At 43.6% G+C, this 14,671-nt stretch overlaps 1 protein-coding gene across 7 annotated transcripts in view; it reads left to right on the plus strand.

Annotated features, from left to right (window-relative positions):
- Positions 1–14,671, plus strand: part of RBM33 (RNA binding motif protein 33) — a 523,998-nt gene that overhangs the window by 436,718 nt on the left and 72,609 nt on the right. For 2 of the 7 annotated variants that reach the window (XM_029588466.1, XM_029588465.1), the window contains one exon: positions 5,453–5,490. The exons of the other annotated variants lie outside the window; for them this stretch is intronic. In XM_029588466.1, the coding sequence (XP_029444326.1) occupies positions 5,453–5,490 (38 nt within the window). The remainder of the gene's footprint in view (positions 1–5,452; positions 5,491–14,671) is intronic. 7 annotated transcript variants of the gene reach the window in all.

Here is a 14,671-nt window from a genome sequence, read left to right on the forward strand (position 1 = left end):
GCCCTGTGGGGAACCACAGTGATAGGCTAAACGCAGAGAGCGGACACTTGTAGGTGGAAAACTTTATTGTACTGCTGTAGATAGATTGGTATGAGGCAGGAAAGAAAGGCACTGGAGTCTGGTAAGGTGCCAATACATTCTGACAGTCCTCAGATGTAGAAGTCTCACCCAGGTGTTCAAGGTTGATGGGACCCCACGGTGTGGGATAAGCCGAGCTTGGTGGGTAGAGTTGGAGAACTGGATCATAAGGTACTGACTCGAACGTAGTGCAAGCGTCTTCCTGATAGTGAAGATGGTGGGACCAAAGGTCCGTGGTGCAGGATAGTAGACTGGTAGGCCCTCGAGGAGCGAGTACCTGATGGTCCGGAGATCCTGAAATGAAATAAGAGAGAGAGACCCCCCCGAGGAGCGGTGTCTAATTAGTAGAGGCCCCAAAGGGTGGATGGAAGCGAGAGACCCCCAGGAGCAGGTGCCTAGAGCTTCTAAACGGAGCAAGGCCCTGGAGTGTAGAGCAGCGTCTAAGCGTGCAGCTTAGAGCGGTCAGAGTAGCTAAACCGGAGTCTTTGCTAACTCAAAGGTGGAAGTGTAGCGGAGGCTTTAAATACCTGGAGGTATTGATGTCATGTGGTGGGGACGCCATGACGTGTATTTGAGTGTAGGAGATGTGCGCGCGCCCTAGGAGGCCTCGGGAGTGAGCATGGCGGACAGGGGCACCCATGCTGAGCTGGAGACGCCAAGGCCCTCTGCACCGGAAGCAGCCATCTTGCCCAAGGAGGAGGAAAATGGAAGAAAAGAGGTAAGGCAGAGCGGTCGCAGCCGTCTGCGACAGTGGACACAACACTTTGACCTCTACCAACATCCTGACTTTTGTATTCTGTATCAGTTGGAGGCATTTTACACTATATTGAGAGATGCCATTGAATAGAGAGTTGAAATAGTTGATTCAGGTGGTGATTAATGCATGAAATTGTAGTAGCTAAGTTTATTTATTTGGAATAATAGTAAAGGAATTTTTTTTACCACTTACGAGATGTAAGATTCTATCACGAGGGTTTGGTCAAGTTGAACATCAAGACTTCTTACATAAGAACATGCCATACTGGGTCCATCAAGCCCAGCATCCTGTTTCCAACAGTGGCCAATCCTGGCCATAAGAACCTGGCAAATACCCAAAAACTAAGTCTATTCCATGTTACCGTTGCTAGTAATAGCAGTGGCTATTTTCTAAGTCAACTTAATTAATAGCAGGTAATGGACTTCTCCTCCAAGAACTTATCCAATCCTTTTTTAAACACAGCTATACTATCTGCACTAACCACATCCTCTGGCAACAAATTCCAGAGTTTAATTTTGCGTTGAGTGAAAAAGAACTTTCTCCGATTGGTTTTAAATGTACCACATGCTAACTTCATGGAGTGCCCCCTAGTCTTTCTATTATTCGAAAGAGTAAAAAACCTATTCACATCTACCCGTTCTAGACCTCTCATGATTTTAAACACCTCTATCATATCCCCCCCTCAGCCGTCTCTTCTCCAAGCTGAAAAGTCCTAACCTCTTTAGTCTTTCCTCATAGGGGAGCTGTTCCATTCCCTTTATCATTTTGGTAGCCCTTCTCTGTACCTTTTCCATCGCAATTATATCTTTTTTGAGATGCGGCGACCAGAATTGTACACAATATTCAAGGTGCGGTCTCACCATGGAGCGATCCAGAGGCATTATGACATTTTCCATTTTATTCACCATTCCCTTTCTAATAATTCCCAACATTCTGTTTGCTTTTTTGACTGCCGCAGCACACTGAACCGACGATTTCAATGTGTTATCCACTATGACGCCTAGATCTCTTTCTTGGGTAGTAGCACCTAATATGGAACTTAACATTTGTGTAACTATAGCATGGGTTATTTTTCCCTATATGCATCACCTTGCCACTTGTCCACATTAATTTCAGCTGCCATTTAGATGCCCAATTTTCCAGCCTCACAAGGTCTTCCTGCAATTATCACAATCTGCTTGTGATTTAACTACTCTGAACAATTTTGTATCATCTGCAAATTTGATTACCTCACTCGTCTTGTTTCTTTCCAGATCATTTATAAATATATTGAAAAGTAAGGGTCCCAGTACAGATCCCTGAGGCACTCCACTGCCCTACTCCCTTCCACTGAGAAAATTGTCCATTAAATCCTACTCTCTGGGATGTAGGGGATTTCCTGACAGAGAAGATAGAGATCGCAGGGGATGATTTTAGTGATTTAGCCAGAAGAGTTTTCAGTTTGGAGGGATTTAATTTGAATTTATGGTTACAAAGCCATAGGGAAGGCTGGAGACTGGATGATAGTTATCAATTATTTTAGGGTCTGAGCCAGGCTCCCTTAAGATAGATTCAATAGCTACCATTTTAAGTGAGCGTTTCAGACTGTATTGAGAGATGCTATTGAATAGAGAATTGCAGTAATCAATTTGAGTGGTGATAATGCATGAAAAGATAAGTTGTAATATATGCTATTTTGAATTCTGCCTAGAATGGGTAGGTAGAAAGGGTTATACATTTTTAAAAATTAATAAAAGAAATATGAACTCAGTAGCCATTTTTATCTTTATAATTGGATTTCTTATTTGCTGATTATTATAATTCTCTGAAAACAAGTAGATTTTCATTTTTTTTGTAACTGCACTCGGCACTAAGCAAACTTTCAGAGTTTGTGGAAAAAGCAAACCCTTCCCATTTGTATGTGCAGCAGTTTCTGCACTGCTCAAGCCCATGGGCCCACTCAATTTCTTGGACACTGAATTAAGTACCTAGCTGTTTTGGTTTTTTTCAGCAACCCTGCAGTTATATGAAAGATATTTTACTTCTTTGCTGTTCTGGCCAGTTTTATATTTTGTATGTATTTGTTTTAGCAAATTTGCTCTGTATTTGCTGTAATTAGATTATCATGTTTTATTGTCTTGTCTCTACTGGGCAAGCTCACTGGTTTTTCTTCAGTGGCACAGCACTGTGAAGAAGTATAAGTTAGACCCTCCTTAAAAGCCCAGGACCAGCCATTTAGCTTGATCCACCTTAAGCCACAGACAGGAAGGGAGTTCTGCTCTGATGGTATTCTCCTTAGAAGATGAAACAGCTGGGCCCAAGGAAGAGAAGGAGCCTACAAAGGCCAGTATTTTTTATTTATTTATTTATTTAATTTTATATACCGGCAACCGTTTGCACATCGTGCCGGTTTACAAGTAACTTACAACAAAAGATATACTGCAATGTTTGAGTTTGAAAACTGCTAAGTTAATCAGAGCTGCTTTTGTTACATTTTTCTGTGTTTAATAAATGCTTATGAGAAAACAGCCAGAGTCCAGCCTGAGTTTCTCTGGCTAGCCACTGACTGCTCTCCAATGCCACAAGCACCAACAGGCTGCTCAGTTTAATTTCCTCTTCTAGCTGTCTTTTATCAAGAGGGAGAGAATTTCTTTGTTTGGTTCCACATCTGTTATTTTGTAGAGCAAAGGGAAATGCCTTAACATAGCATTCACACAGACATGGTGAGTTTGCACTTAATGTACAGATGCCCAACACTCATAATCCAAATCGTAGGATTTCAGGTGCTTGGGTTTTCCTTAATAATTTGTTGGGTCTCGAAATAGCTGCATTACAGGCTGATACAGTAAAAACGCCATTGGAGCGCACTGTACTGTATTGGCCCGTTTGTATCATTAAAATATCAACTTTCCTTTGACTGTTGTTTCATCTTTTGTTTTTATAAGTAAATTTGCTAGCTTTTTTATACAAATATCTTTGTGTTTCTTGCTTTTGTTTATTTTTGTAGTAATTTAGGCCTAGATTCCACATTTTGCGATAAATATAGCAAAAATAGCTCCTGCGATTAAAAAAAGGGGTATGGTTAGGGAAATTTCCTGGTAGTGCTTCGCGTTGGTATTTCACATTAAATTTATGACACATCACAAGCTGAGAAATCCAGTCTGACCAGGGAGGGCTTTTATCGCAATTGACATTTTGGGCTGTGAGAGAAAGAGCGCCTCTGTAGAAGCTCATCAACAAGTTATTTATATCACTGTAAGAGGGGGCACTTGTAACTCGGGGTGAGGTTTGGGGGGGGTGAGTTGGGTTTTGGGGGGCAGTTTTACATGCACAGTCATACGTACGAACAGCAGTTACCATCAGTGAAGATTTAATGTGATTTGGAGTGGTGAAAGGAGTAGATTTGTTCCATGTTCTCTCTACCTAGTTTGATTGCAGTGGGCGTTATCCATGCATTGTTATAGCATTTTGATGAATCTAGGGGTTAATTTCCTGGTTGTCACTTAAAAATGGTCATATGTATGGTCTAACTCTTCATTACGATTGTTAATGTTCACATTGCATCCTCCCTTTTTGTTCTCATTTTGCATTATTTGCACCAACTCTCTGCAACAAATTGACATCCATTGATCAGGATTCCACTTCTTTGTTTTCCATTCTGAACTCAAAATTCACTTTCAGCAGCTGATTTATTTCAATGCTTATATCCTTAGTTTACCACTCTCACTGTTTCCTTTTTCACTTAAATTTTTTTTTTTTTTGTAATTTACTAATTATTTCTAAGGTGTTCTTCGTAGAGTTTCAAATAAACTTCCACTTTCATCTGGAAACTTTGTTATAATCTTTTTAACTTAAATCACATATATATCCCTCTCTAGATTTCCACAGCAGTATCAGGTTTTCTAATAAAAGAATTCCTATTATTCTAAAAATATGGAACTTATTTTGTATGTGATTTAGTGTCAGGCGAGGAAGATAATGTAGCATTCCAATTTCAACTGTGTATTTTTTACATGATTTGGTCACTGGAATTCTTCTTTCTATAATTAAATATTTGCTTAACATTATTGCTCTATGGTATGGTATAAAAAAACAATAGGTAATATAAATTCTTAGTATTTGGCCTGAGGAGATCCATATTTGATGCGGGTACTTTTCAGTGTTGAATGATTGAAATGTGTTCAGTTTATTGTATCTTGTATATGTATGCACAAATATGTAATATTTCATTAAAATAAACCACCAAAAGAGAGGGAAAAGTAAAAAAAAATATAAATTTTAAAATATATTCTCCAAGATTTTGGAGAATATTTTTAATTTATATATTTTTTACTTTTTCCCTCTCTTTTGGTGGTTTATGTTATAGTTTGAGAGGTGTGGCTCTGTTTGTGATATTTCATTAAAATTACAACTGAAGTTACCATTGGATGTATTGTCTGTGCACCTTACTTGTTAAGTAATACCAATTGTAAAATTAATATATTCTCAAATATGTCTTCTATTTTTTTGCTTTTCTCCTTATTGAAATATTAGTCTGCATAAGCAAATGCAAAGGTAGAGCTGTTGCATTAAGCAGTTATTAATTAGTACTGTAAAGCTTAAATGTAGAATTAATTAATTTTGTGTATATTTTCCTAGCGCGTGTATATGGATTCCCAAAGGGAGATCGCAGTAAAGTAAGTTTCCCTAGGATATGGTTAGATATCTGTCATTTAATTCTGTTAGGGAAATTGCTTTTCCATGTTTTAGTTTTCTTATTTTGAAAGAAAGGCTTATACCAGATTACTGACATATGCATTGACAAGGTATATGAATGTCCAAATTAATGCTTTGTTTCAAAAGTAAAGAAAACAATATTGAGATTAGTGGCATGGTAAATAGCTCTTCGATTTAATATCCATGCCTAATGGAGATTCTTTTTTTTAAAGAATACTGCCATAAACACACCGAATTACTACTCATAGCCAGATGTAATTTCTGAAAAAGCAAATGTTCTAAACAATACTTTTAAAATATGTTTTAATGTTGGGTATGATAGTGGGAGCTTGATCTGTGTTATTAGAGACATGTAGTTTTGTAGTGATATCTTTACAGTTATTATATATATATATATATATATATATATATATATATATATATAGACTTTCATTCCTATAATGTAGTATTTCTCAACCCAGTCCTCTGAAAAACTAGCCAGTCGGAATTTCAGAAAATCCACAATGAATATGCATGAGAGAGATTTACATGTACTTTTTTCATTTTATGCAAATCTCTCCTATGCATTTTCATTGTGGATATCCTGAAAACTAGACTTGACTGGGTGTGTCCCAAGGAAGAGGTTGAGAACCACTGCTATAGTAGCATCAGAAGCTATGTTCCCACCATCATAGTACCACATTACAACACAAAAATAGACTGCTTTTTGTTAAAACAAATACTATTAACAATCACATCTTCATATTGAAAGCAATTATGTTCATTTACAATAATATTTTTAAGTTCCCTTTAATTTTCAGGCCTTTTCTAATCCCTTTGCACTTAACTTGCAAAATATATCCTAAATAAACTAAATTTACCAGTTAAAGCATAAAAACAGGAAGCATGGACTGAGAAGGAGCAGTCACAGGGATCAGGAGCAAATATTTATCATGTTCATTCACTGCTGGCTTAATGCTGCTAAAGCACACAGAAAGGAGTAAAGGAAGAGAAGGACAGTTTCTCCGAGAGCAAGCAGGATAGTAGTCCTCACACATGGGTGACATCATCGGATGGCGCCCCAATGCGAAAAACTTGTCAGTTTCTTGAACTTTGACTAGGCTCATTGATCACCACGCATCCAGGCAGGGTACCTCTCCAGTCTCTCTTGACTAGGCACACTAATCACCATGTGTCCAGGTAGGGTACCTCTCCAGTCTCTCTCTTTCCATAGAGCTGAAAGCGTCGCGGTGTGATTGAGCTCACTTTGGCTATTTTTGGCCTTGTGAAAAACTTCCCTTTTTCTCGAATTTTGGTGTTTTTTTTCCATGCTGTTCTGTTACTCTGTTCCTCTCGGTGCCATTCCTGTAGTGCTTCTAATCAGGGTTTTTAGCGATTCGGGTAAGTTTCCTTTCGCAGTCAATTCCCTTTGGTGGTGGTACATCGGTGCCCATAGGCCATCAACGCCTCAATGCCATCGTTTGCGCTTCATGCCCCTTTTGTTTCGTCCAACATGGCCATCATCCTCTACCTAGGGGCATTGCATGACGTCCAGGATTGCCGCTTATGCGCCCAGATGACCCCGAAGGGACATCGGCTTCAACTCAACAAGATGGAACTACTCTTCAGGCTGTAAAAGGCCGAGGCATCAGCACTGAAGGACCATGGAGCCACATCGATAGATACTAAGCCATTGAAATTGGCAGGACCAACGATGCTATCTATGGATGGGGGCGCCGGCGACCGACCACAGTCTGTCTCCTCCAGGCCAAGGACAGCGGGTTCCTCCTCAATGGCCTTGGCACCGGGGAAAGTTCGTGCCGAGCATTGAGGGAAGCCGAAGGAGCATCAGAACTGGTTCCTGTTGGCACAAGGGGCCAGGCACGATGATGCATCGGCTTTTGCCATGATGCCCCTGAAGCAACTCTGTGAGGAGGAGTGCCAGTCCTCCATCTGTGCTGGGGGTCTTTGATGGTCTCCACAGGTCCTGATGCCACTCACCGATCCACCCCAAGGGTCCAAAGAAATTCTGGCCATCCTTCCTTCCTCATCAGTGTGCTATCGGCAACCTTCAAGGAGGAGCTGGATCACTGATTCCAGCTGGCACTGGACAGGGCGATACAGGGCTTCAGACCTATGGCACTGGACCCGGTGCCACCTGTCCTCATACCTTTTCTGGAGAAGCTCAGCATGTTCATCTGTGCATTACTGACCCAGCTGGCAGTGGTTCTTGGCACAGCATCAGTGCCCAGTGGGGAACCAAGGCCTCCCCCTACCAATACATGTCGCTAGTTCTTCCTCCGAAGAAGCTCCACTGAGGTCAGCAGAGACGTTGAGGCCTGCCACTCCCCATCCAGTTTTAACAGTGCCTGCACCTTTGGAAGAAAGCTAAGCACCTAGGGACCCATCCCCTGTTGCTTACAGCAAGGATGAAGAACCCTATGACCCCTGGGGGTGTGATGATTCAAAGTCCTCCAGTGAGGGCTCTGAGGGTCTCCCATAAGACCATTATCCTCCAGAGGAGCAAAGGAAGTCTCCGTCTGAGGACTTGACCTTCGCAAGGTTTATGAGGGTGATGGCAGAAGCTATTTCAGTTAATGGAGGAGGATGGCAGTCCCAATGCACGAGATCCTTAAGGAGCTGCTGCTGAGGATATGGGAACACCCCCCTCACAGTGCCTCCCATTTAATAAGAAGGCAGATGGAGTCTACCTCATCCAGAGGGCTACCGGATTCAATAAGCGTCAGCTGCCCCACCCGTCGGTGGTGGTCAAATCTGCCCTCGAGGACCAAGTGTTCTCGGACCCATTCCTCGCCACCCACGGTGAAGGACCATAGACCGATGGATGCTGTTATGAGGAAGTTGTTTCAAGGCACCATGCTCTTTGCCCACATTGCTGCCTACCAGGTCTACATGAGCCACTCTTCATGGGACATCTGGAAGCAGGTACAAAAGGTGGCCGAGCAGCTGCCGCAACACCAGCAGGACACTCTCATGTTGCTGGTGCAAAAGAGCATGGAGTCCGGAAAACACGAGGTCCGAACAACTTTTGATGTTTTCGAAACAGCATCAAGAGTTTCTGCAGCGGGAATTGGTGCCCTCAGAATGGCATGGCTGGTACAGGAATGACTCACTGATATGCCATGTATTGGGGAGAATCTCTTTCGGAGATAGGGTAAGGGATGCCGTAACCCAACTTTGGGACCATCATGGAACCATCCAACAACTGTCCACCAGCACTCCAGATCCATCGTCCTCTTCTAAGAGGCTGGTAAAACTGGAGACAAGTCTTTCTTTTGCCAAAGGAAGTATTATCCTCTGCCCCCTTGCTGACCTCAACACCATCAGGACTCCTGTGGCCACCCTAGGTAGCAGAGAGCCCCAAGCCCCAGCTGGCATGACAGTCAACTCCAGACAGGGTTTTGACTAGTCGTAGGGAGCGTAGGCCAGTAACCTTTACCTGAGACGGTGGACCCTCCAGTCGGGAGCAAGCTGCGGTTCTTTGCAAACCTGTGGCCAAGTATAACCTTGGACCAATGGGTTCTTTCCATCATCCATCAAGGATACCAATTGAAACTGTTAGGTGTCCCGCCAAATTGCCCTCCATGCCCCTTTTTGGGGCCAGTAGCGCATCAGCAGGTACTACTAGCAGAGCTGCTCTCCTTAATGGCCAGGGCAGTAGAGCCCATACCACCAGGACAAAGAGGGCAGGGAATCTACTCCAGGAATTTCCTATTTACAGAGAGAACAGAAGGACTCCTTCCCATCCTAGACAAAAGGGCCTTGAACAAATTTCTAAAAAATGAAAAGTTCAAGATGGTTTCCCTGGGTACCTTGAATCCCCCTTTCCGTGATCTAAAGAACTCATATACTCATATTAAGATCTTCCCAGGTCACAGGAAATATCTCCGATTTGAGGTGAGAAAATAGCACTTTCAGTACTGAATGTTGCCGTTTGGGCTAGCATCAGCCCCACAAGTTTTCACAAAGTGCCTGGTGGTGCAACTCTGCAGGATGGGAGTGCATGTTTTCCCTTATCTGGATGATTGGCTGGTCAAGAGCACATCTCAGGCAGGGGCTGACAGATCCATGCACTTGACTATCTGGGTATTGGAGTCTCTAGGGTTCTTTCTCAACTACCCAAAGTCCCATCTCAGCCCATCACTTCAATTGGACTTCATAGGAGCCCTGCTAGACACAGCTCAGGCCAAGGCCTTCTTGCCTCATCAAAGTGCTGTCACCTTGACGACCATCGTGGCAGAGATTTAGTAGAGCCAGCAGGTGTCAGCCTGGCACGTGTTGAAGCTGTTGGGCCATATGGCCGCAACCGTATATGTCACTCCCTTGGCATGTCTACACATGTGCAGAGCCCAGTGGACCCTGAGATCGCAGTGGCGCTAGACAATTCAGAGCCTCCAGGATTGCATCTAAGTCACCCTGTCTCTCCAGGACTCGTTGTCCTGGTGGCAGTACTTTCAAATCTGAACAGGGGATCTCTTTTCAAAGTCACCCCACCCCCACTCCCACCCAAATTGTCCTAACCACGGATATATCCACCCTGTGGTGGGGAGCTCATGAGGATAGGCTCAGCACCGAGGGTCTCTGGACCGCTCAGCAATGTTCTTGTCAAATCAACTTCCTGGAGCTTCGGCTATCCAACAAAGTTGTCCTGATTAAACAGACAACCAGATATCCATATGGTATGTCAACAAGCAGGGAGGCATGGGATCGTACCTTCTGGTCAGGAAGCAGTCCAGATCTGGTCGTGGGCCCTTTCCCACGGGTTAGTGCTCAGGGCCATGTACCTGGCCAGAACAGAGAATATGGTAGCAGAAAGGCTGAGTCAAGACTTCAGACCGGATGAGTGGTCCTTGGACCAGGGGGTAGTGAATCAGATATTCTGCCTCTGAGGGAACCCAGATGTAGATCTGTTCACGTCCCCCGCAACAGGAAGGTGCCTTGGTTCTGCTCCCTGCACAAGTCAGACAGCAAACCAGCCTCATACATCCTTGCCCGTCATTGGAGCAAGGGTCTTCTGTATGCATATCCTCCGATTCCCTTAGTGGTGAAGATTCTCTTGAACCTTTGCAAGGTCAGGGGGACCATGATCCTCATATCACTTCATTGGTCAACTCCTACGGGAGTTGTCCATCCATAGCCCGATCAGTCTGGGGACTTCCCCAGATCTCAATATGCAAGATTAAGGCAGGCTGTGGCATCCCAACCTCCAGGCCCTTTCACTCACAACCTGGATGTTGAGAGGTTAATCCTGCAACTGCTTGATCTTTCTGAAGATTTGTTTCAAGTTCTGGTGGCTTCTAGAAAGCCTTCCACTAGAAAGTCCTATGGACTGAAGTGGAGGAGGTTTTAAGTGTGGTGTGAGCAGAAGGCCCTAGATCCATTCTCCTGTTCCACATAAAAACTGCTTGATTACCTTCTACACCTATCGGAAGCTGGCTTAAAGACCAACTTCATTAGAGTTCATATCAATACAATTGGTGCATACCACCAAGGTGCAGATGATATGCCTATCTCTGTACAGCCTATACTATACGTTTCATGTGGGGCCTGCTTCAATTGAAGCCTTTTTTAAGACATCCCACTATGTCTTGGGACCTCAACATTGTGTTAGCTCAGCTGATGAAAGCTCCTTTTCAGCTGCTGCACACCTGTGACCTGAAGTACCTGACTTGGTAGGTCATATTTTTGGTGGTGGTCACCTCAGTGCATAGAGTCAGCAAGCTCCTGGCCTTAATGACTTATTTATCTTACACTAAGTTTTATCATAACAGGGTGATCTTGCATACTCACCCTAAGTTCCTGCCTGTCGGACTTCCATCTTAACCAGTCCATCATCCTGCCAACATTCTTTCCCAGACCCCATTCGCACCAAGGTGAATGAGCACTGCACAATCTGAACCACAAGCGAGCCTTAGCCTTCTGTCTGAAGTGGGCAAAAGTCCATAGACAGTCCAACCAACATTTTATTTCTTTTGACAAGACTAGGTTGGGCATTGCCAAACAGACACTATCCAGTTGGCTAACAGATTGCATCTCCTTCTGTTATGCCCTGGTGGGACTGCATCTTGGGGTTCATGTCAAGGCTCATACTATCAGAGCCATGGCAGCATTGGCCCACTTGTGAGCAGTTCCCATGGAGGAGATCTGCACAGCTACAATGTGGAGTTCTCCACACATTCACATCTCATTACTGCCTGGATAGGGATGGCCGACGCAACAGTAGGTTTGGCCAGTCTGACCTTCGGAATGTGTTTGAAGTGTAGAACCTAACTCTTCCCACCTAGGGTCCGTTGTTTGGGTTCAGGCTGTCTCCTCCTCTGTTAACAGCACCAGTAGTGTTTTGCCCATTGGCACCTGGTTAGGTGTCTATCGGTCCTCTTTTGTGATGGTGAGCAGCCTATAGCTAGGGATTCACCCATGTGTGAGGATTGCCATCCTGCTTGCCCTCGGAGAAAGCAGAGTTGCTTACCTTTAACAGGTGTTCTCCAAGGACAGCAGGATGTTAGTCCTCTCGAAACCCACCCGCCTCCCTGAGGAGTTGGGTTTCTCCTATTTTTTATTTTAATTATAATTCTTTGATACAAGGCTGGAGAGGGACCTCATGTTAACGCATGTATAGTGGCATGCGGGGCATGCTCAGTGTGCCTAGTCAAAGTTCTAGAAACTTTGCCAAAAATTTTCAACATCGGGGCTCCATCTAATGATGTCATCCATGTGTGAGGAGTAACATCCTGCTGTCCTTGGAGAACACCTATTACAGGTAAGCAACTCTGCTTTACTTTAGCTTCTGCAGCAGTGCCTTCTCTGCTGCTGCTCCTTTTGTTGTCTGCCAGCACACTAGTTGTCACTGTGGCCTCCATGTAAGGAGGAGTTGCAGAGGTGACTAGATATAATGTAAAACATTAAAAAATGCTGAAATTCTATAAATTGAACGTTTTTTTTCCTTTAACTGTATTTTTCTAATTTTGCTGTTCTCCTTTCACCTGTCTTCTGACTCCTTTTCTGTATTTTCCTTATTTTCTATCATTTTTCCTGTTTTACCTTTCATAATACTTTTTTGTATTCTTCATCCTGTAGTATCTTTTATCACAGATTTTTATCTTGCCTGTTTATATTTCTTTCATCACTAGTCTTCTCCATTCAATCTTCCCATATATCTCCTTTTGCTCTATCTCCCCCTTTACTGCCTCCTCCCCCTATATCACTTGGTTTTCCCTTTCTAACTCTCATCTTCCTCTTTCACCCACTTAGACTGCCTTCCTTCTCACCTCTTGTCTCTTATTTGTCCTATTTTAGTGCCTCTTCTTTCCCCATTATCTCTGACTTCCTCCCCCAGCACTCATCCAGCCACACTAGGTGGGCTCCTATCTTCCATTCCCCTTCTGTATATCCCGTGCATGTCAACCTTCCCCCCCCCCCCCCCCCCCCTCCAAACATGCCCAGTGTGCATACTGTCAGGCCAATTCAGAAAAACGTGCGGGAGAGCGGGCAGACCACTCTCCTGGGCGCGCGATTTAGGAGGGTGACCTATGCAAATTAGGGCCCACGGTAAAAGGAGGCGCTAGGGACACTAGTGCGTCCCTAGCGCCTCCTTTTTGACAGGAGCGACGGCTGTCAGCGAGTTTGACAGCCGACGCTCAATTTTGCCGGCGTCGGTTCTCAAACGTGCTATCAGCCACGGGTTCAGAAAACGGTCGCCGGCATAATTGAGCGTCCGTCTTCCGACCTGCGGGTCGATTTTTAATTTTTTTTTTTAATTTTTACTTTTTTTTTTACTTTTGGGGCCTCCGACTTAATATCGCCATGATATTAAGTCTGAGGGTGCACAGAAAAGCAGTTTTTACTGCTTTTCTGTGCATTTCCCTGGCGCCGGCAGAAATTAACGCCAGCCTTTGGGCAGGCGTTAATTTCTGAAAGTAAAATGTGCGGCTTGGCTGCACATTTTACTTTCTATATCGCATGGGAATAACTAATAGGGCCATCAACATGCATTTGCATGTTGTGGGTGCTACTATTTTCGGGGTGGGGGGGGGGGGGGGTTGGACGCGCATTTTCGACGCGCTATTACCCCTTACTGAATAAGGGGTAAAGCTAGCGCGTCAAAAACGTGCATCCAAATGCGGGTTAACAGTGCGCTCCACCAGAGCGCACTGTACTGTATCTGCCTGTGTGATTTGCACAAGATTGACCCATGAGCTGCTTCCCCTACTACATAGAGCCTTGATATGCCCCATCACATGTGGACCCCTGAACATACTAGACTCCTGGGTGTGCCTAGTAACTAGGCTACAAAATGAGGTTACATATATGTGATCTGGTGTCTAGAATTTCAGCCACCCTGTTTTCAAAAGTGGTTGGAAGTTGCCACATAGCCATTAACAACTGCCTTTGAGGGTAGGTAAGATCTCAGACAACTGGAAAAGATTATACATGATGTCTCTTTTTAAAAAAGGGGTAAAAGGAGTACTCAAAGAATTAGAGCAGTTAACTTCAGCACCGTGAAAAAAATATTGGATTAAATCAGATATGTTAAGAGTTACTGTCTGATATAACCAGGAAAAGAAAAACTGGAGCAATGACTTGATAGCAGTCTTCATTCAGGGCGTAAGCTACAGAAATGAAGATTTAGCTTATAAATTAGGAGAACTTTATAACAAGGGTTGTCAAGCACTGTGACATAGAAATGGAGATGTCTGCAGACAAGAACCTCTTGGTCTGCTCATTGATGCCTTCTAAATATACCTGCCAATTTGCATTCTCTCCTATGTCCCTTCTCTATACCCCGAGGTCCTAGTGTTTGTCCCAAATATGTCTGAACTCTGCCTAGGGCTGCAACAAGAATATTAGGCACCTAGGAAAACCTTTAACCTTGTGCCCCACCCCTACTCTCATTAATTTTCAGGCCTATAGTTCACCTTTTCCCCAAGATATTGATAAACTCAAAAATCATAATGACTCCTTCACCATCCCTTCCAGAACAGTCTGTAAATAAACATAATTGAAAATAGGGATGACAATTTTTGAAATCATTTACACTGGTAGATACTGATATACCTGGATATAGGGGGGGAGGGGGGTTTGTTTTGTTTTTAACTTCTCCGCCCTAAAAACACCTTATAGTTTGCATGGTTCAAAGATGAA

This window comes from Rhinatrema bivittatum, chromosome 2 (genome assembly GCF_901001135.1).
Source record: "Rhinatrema bivittatum chromosome 2, aRhiBiv1.1, whole genome shotgun sequence".
NCBI classification, from domain to species: domain Eukaryota; kingdom Metazoa; phylum Chordata; class Amphibia; order Gymnophiona; family Rhinatrematidae; genus Rhinatrema; species Rhinatrema bivittatum.